Source organism: Equus caballus, chromosome 31, assembly GCF_041296265.1.
Source record: "Equus caballus isolate H_3958 breed thoroughbred chromosome 31, TB-T2T, whole genome shotgun sequence".
NCBI lineage: Eukaryota > Metazoa > Chordata > Mammalia > Perissodactyla > Equidae > Equus > Equus caballus.
In genome coordinates, this window is record NC_091714.1 from 8,584,036 (window position 1) to 8,589,741 (window position 5,706).

The following is a 5,706-nucleotide window of genomic DNA, read 5'->3' on the forward strand; positions in this document are numbered from 1 at the left end:
TATATCCTCCCTTGAATTCTAGACTTGTTTGAACAGACTTCTAGTGCCGTGGTCCTCAAAGCAAGATGCTCCAACTAATCTTTAAGATGAGGGAAGAAAACAGAACTATAATATCCATTTTTATATGTCTCCACTGGGGTATTTATTGATCAAAAGGGGATTACTACACAATTGCATTCCAAAGGCCTCTCAGAATCAATCCTACCTTTTAAAAATGTTGGTGCATACATATTTATCTTTTAAAAATAATGTATTGAATACTCAGATTGACAGTAGTGGTGTTATTTCACGTGTACGTAAATATATAATAGGGTATACATTTAAAAATGGAAGGGAAAATGCTCTGGAAGCCACCTTAACTGCTTACAGGTTCTTCCGCCCCAGATTCGTCTTAATTGCCAGAAAGAGTTAACACCTTACTTTGATTTAATCAACTCCTTTAAGAGAACTGCCCTGATTCCCACCTACCCCAGCTTCAATTTTAGATCAACTTCAATGCCCCTCAACCTCCACCTGTTATCTAAGAAATTTTCACTTCGTGGCAAATTTAGTATCCACTAACTCTGTCTGTCTCCACCTCCATTCTCAGTTCCTCACTGCTCCCTTGCAAATCTGGTTCTGTCTCGTAGGATCCAGGAGCCCAACTGAGATCAGGATTTGCCCCTTTTATCTTCACATTACTGTTTATAATAAATTGATTGATGGTGACGTTGCCTATCAAAAAACCACCTGTAACCCTGAGCAGCAACAGCTATCATTTATTGAGAGCACCCAGAACGAGGCCGACACGGTAACAAGTGCTTTGCATCAGCCTCATGCTTGTGTTACAGTGAGCTCAAAGGCGGAGAAAATTCCATGTAACCAGAAGATGAGTTCATAATGTGCCTTTATTCTCTAACTTATAAACAATGTTTAATTTGTTCTTCAAAAGTTAATTATAATTGGTGACAGCGTTTCTCAGATACATGTCTCATGTCCAAGAGAGGGGAAGAATTTAGCCCTTGATTTAAAAAAAAAACACAAGGCGAGGACGGGATAACCTTAACTACTAATAACATTCCACCATCACATTATCGTCTAAAACTTCCAAGCCGGGTGTTCCTCCAGATGCTCTCTTCCGATGGACGTAAGAGCCAACAGCTTTACAGTGACCCGTTCCCAGCACCACTTGAATTTCCTTCATAGATTCTCCGAGGCTCCTGCAGCACCACGCCGCCTTCTGTCATAGCACTCTGCAGTCGTTTCAGCTGGTTTTAAAGAGCAGGAAAAAGGAAAAGATCAAGTCAGCACCACCAGTGAGCTGCCGATCAACAGTTCACTTCCCCAGAGGAAGAAAAATAACAAGGAGCAAATGCTCCGTGGCACCACCTCAGGCTACATCAGTTTTTCAGAAAGAGATCTTAATGTCACAGATATGAAAAGAGAATGTAGAGATGTCAAGGATTAGCAGCATTTAAAAATATGATATAGACAAGACGTGAATATACGACAGCGAAGTAGAGTGGTTGACACCGTGGCTATAGCATCAGTCACCCTGTGACTCTGGGCATGCCAGCCTCAGGGTACTTCCATACAGAACAGGAGAACACCAGTCCTGACCCATGGGCTGCTGTGAGGATGAAACAACAGAATGCAGGTCAGGATACTCACCTCAGGGTCTGACACACAGAAAGAACTTGATAAACAGAACTATTATTATTATGTGAGTATCTGATGTCGCAAACTCACACACCACCTTTTACACAAGTACATGAAAACTAAAATACCGAGTCTGAGGCTGCCTCCCAGGGAGTTGGTTGGTAGACCATGAAGTTGATTCCTGCCTCTAAGCATCGCTCTGCCAGCACTCGTCCTATACTCTCACAGGCCACCACATTTTTGGTTCGATAAAGGTGCTTTTTAATAGCCCATTCGCGCGTGGATGCTGAAACCACAACCTTGCCACTGCGATGCTCGACAAGTGCCTCTATGTGATGCTGAGTCTTTACGACTCGCAACCTAAAGGAGGTGAGAAAAGAATAAAATCAGAAAAGAATCCTAAAGATAAATGACCTCAGGTGAATAAGCCTAAATCTTTCTCAAGACTGTAACCTTTGGTTCATTTACTTCAACATACTTAACCTGGATTTTACAGGAAAAGGTGCTTTTCCTCTGCATTTACGAGGACATCCTCAATAATAATAAACCAAACATTTCCACCTCACCTCAAAAATCCAGGAGAAATTCGGTATTTCTGAAAGCTGAGATTTGTTTATACAGCATCTACTTCCCAAAGCATTTGAGGAGGCAGAGCTAAGTTGCTGATGCTTAGATGCATAAGGATATGCTTACTCTATGCTTTTACTTCCCAGCTAACACCAAAATAAACATACGATGGATCAAAAGTTTAAATGTAAAAACTGAAATCGTAAGAATACGAGAAGCCGACGTGGGAGAATTTTTTGAGAGTTTCAAAGTAAGGCAAGCCTATTTAAATATGACAACAAACCATGTCATATGGCTGTTGTAAAAGAAAAGATTGACAAAGTTTTCTGCATGATACAAAACAAAAAAACCAACAGTAAAATCAAGTCAAAAGGCAAGCAATAAAACAAAAATTTTAAACATATATTGTTCAAAGGATTAATTTCCAAAATATGTAAAAAACCTCCGACAATCAATAAGAAAGTGACAAATAATAGAATAGGCAAACGATTTGAACTGACTATTCATAGAAAAGGAGAATATTAATGACACAAACCCATGAAAATATACCTAATCTTACTGATCAAATGCATGGACAACACAATTCATTGCAACACTGTTTGGAATCATAAAAGATGACCATCAATAGGGAGCCAGTTAACCAAACCATCCACGCAATGGTATTCAACAGTTTCTAAAAAGAATGAAGTAGCACTTTATGACTATGATGATGCTAACATTTATTGAGGACTTACTGTGCCAGGCACTGTCCTAACTATTTATAGGTATAGCTCATGTTTCAAAATGATCCCTTATTATTTTCAATTTTTTTTAGGCTGCAGAAACTGACAGAGAAAGGTTAAGTAACTTTAGCAAGATGACAACCAATGGTAAGTAATGGAGCTGGGATTGAAGTCCAGGGGTCTGGCTCCAGAGCCAATGTCCCTAACCAACACAAAGGACGTCCAAGACGTATTTTTATGGGGGATGCAGAACAGTATACGTGTGCTAAGATTTATGATTTAAAAACTACAATTTATACTTATGTGCATAGATTATCCCTAGAAGATCATATAAGAAACAGTATTCCTTTGGATTTTATAACACGTGTATATATATCACACATTTAAAAATTAAGCTCAATTAAAAAAAACACTGGAATTAGAGATTACACTAAGATTCTTAGTGTGAAATAGGAAAAAGAGCATTAGATTTAGAAATGTGGGTTCTACTCCTGGTCTTGCCAGGATCCCTAGTAAAAATCACAATTTCTTAAACTTAAGGGATCAACAAAGTGTTTCTGTGAAGGGTCAGAGAGTAAAGATTTTGGGCTCTGTGGGCCATCTGGTCTCTGTCGCGACTGCTCCACTCAGTTACAGCAGCACTACAACAGCCAGGTGACAACGAGTGTGTTCCAGTACAACTTGCTTTGTGGATAATGAAATTTGAACTTGATGTAATTTTCACATGGCACAAAATATTATTCTTTAGATTGTTTTCAACCTTTTAAAGAAAACGTAAAAATGTTTAGCTTGCAAGCCAGCATTGGCCCATGGGCCATAGTTTGCTGATCCTTGACTTAAACCATTTGTTAAAAAAAGGGGACGGACTCATCACCTCTAAGGTCACTTGGTACTGTAAATGCCAAAATTCTATACTGATAATACTGCCAATAGGGCAGATAGGAAAAAAAAGGGGGAAATAGTTTTCTAATTATTTAAATGATTCAAATATTAGGTAAAAGTAATAGGTTAAGTGTGGGAAAGAATTTTAGACTTAAAAGCTAGATTATTTAGAACTGAACTGCCTACTCCTTTCTTTGACTCCTCTCTGTACTCACTAAGTAAACACGCATCAGAGTGACTGTCACACTTGATTATCCCTATTCCGTCTTCCACTACAAAACTGTTAAAACTTTTGCTGACGGGCTGACATGACATCTACTTCATCTTTGCATCGCTTGCATCGAGCACAATGCCCATGAGCTAATATTGGCCTAATGTTTGCTGAACAAATCTGTCACACTGTTATGATTTTTAACTCATCCTCATATGGGGAAAATTATTGTACCTGCTACATAAAGTAGTTTTAAGAATCAAATGAGAAAAAACACATAAAGCAACTAGCATAGCGCCTGGCAAATAGAAAGTGTTCAATAACGAACAGACTCCTGACTGGTCTTCCTACTTCTACTCTTGCCCCCTTAAACTTCTCCCCAAGGCAATCACAATGATCTTGCATTCAGGCTCAAACTTCAAATCCTCTCCTAAAATCCCACTGCAGTGAAAGCGAAGTCTGTAATGCTTACTTCCCTTACAGCGCTAACGATGTGTCTCCTACCTCCCCCTCCATTTCCATCTTACACCCTTCGCCACTTTGCCCACTGGGCTCCAAGTACGCAGGCCCTTTAGTTCCCAAACACAGCAAGCTCATTCCCACCCTAGCTGTTTCCTCTGCTGGGAAGGCTCTTCTTGGCAGATAGTCTGGCTTCTTCCTATCTTTCAGGGGGGCCTTAGTAGGCAACACAGTCAGCCCCCCATTCTACATCATCCCCTTTAGATTTTCTCCGTGACACCTATTTATTTCTTGCTTGCCCCCCTGCCCTCCGCAGTCGGGCTCCTGAGAGTCCCCAGCAGCACCTGGCCCGTGCGCCGAACGAACAGATGAGAACTCCGCAGGGCACCGCGCACCGCTGTCCATCACTGACAAGCAGCCTGCGTTACCTGTGCCAGAACTCGCGGGAGGGCCACACTGTCCCCCAGCCCCGCTCTTTCCTGGCTACAGCCAAGAGCTCCAGATTGCGGGGGTTCCGATTGGTGAACTCGGGGGCAACCGCTTCGTTGTCCAGAGGGTCCCTGTGAGGCTTCACGGCCGGCGTGGATCTGGTGGAGAGCGCCGCGACCCCGCACCCTGCGGACGGAAACCACCGCACGGATCTTAAGGAACGACGAATACGGACAGCGCGAGAATACGATCTACTACCCAAACCCACCCACCCCCAATCTCCGCGCCGGGAAGGGGGACAGAAGGGATGTTCGGTCACAAGCTGTAGTCCTCGCTCGCAGACCTTGGTCCTTAGCTGTCTGAGACGATCATCGTAATGCGGCTACCCCGTTTACTTTTCGGTGGGTATCCCGAACACAAAATACGACCTAATATGCATTTATTGTGCAGACACTGGGGGGTCATCTGAGAGTTTAAGTGAAGCAAGATTCATTACCGGGGTTCCTGCAAACCGGCAACAACTCCCACAACCGCAACCGAAGCGCCATCGCTGGGGAGATCGCGGGCAAAGTCTCGGAAAAACCTCGCCTCCCCTCCTCACCGGGGTCCCTGCGACTCGCCGGCCGCAGCCATGTTAACTCAGGGAAGGTCTGCGGATCGCAGAGAGCATCGGCGCCGCGACCAGGGACGAACAAGCCCCCTGCCGCTGAGTGGCTGAGAGGGCAATCTGTTACCTCCGCTCCTCCAATCACCGCTTACGCTGGGGGCACGCAGACGCTGGGGGCAACCAATCAACTC

At 43.2% G+C, this 5,706-nt stretch overlaps 1 protein-coding gene across 2 annotated transcripts; it reads right to left on the bottom strand.

The window, feature by feature from the left end:
• Positions 1–869: 869 nt before the first annotated feature.
• MRPL18 (mitochondrial ribosomal protein L18) lies at positions 870–5,591 on the bottom strand. Of its 2 annotated transcripts, none has more exons than XM_001500639.4 (4): positions 5,405–5,591; positions 4,908–5,094; positions 1,767–1,998; positions 870–1,247 (listed from the first exon to the last, which is right to left on the bottom strand). In XM_001500639.4, exons 1-4 carry the CDS (start codon positions 5,454–5,456, stop codon positions 1,143–1,145), a joined length of 576 nt encoding a protein of 191 aa, XP_001500689.2. In that variant the 5' UTR covers positions 5,457–5,591; the 3' UTR covers positions 870–1,142. The 2 variants fall into 2 exon arrangements, with proteins under 2 accessions (XP_001500689.2, XP_023488720.2); XM_023632952.2 differs by having other exon boundaries at positions 1,916–1,998; positions 5,405–5,539.
• Between the last annotated feature and the right edge of the window lie 115 nt (positions 5,592–5,706).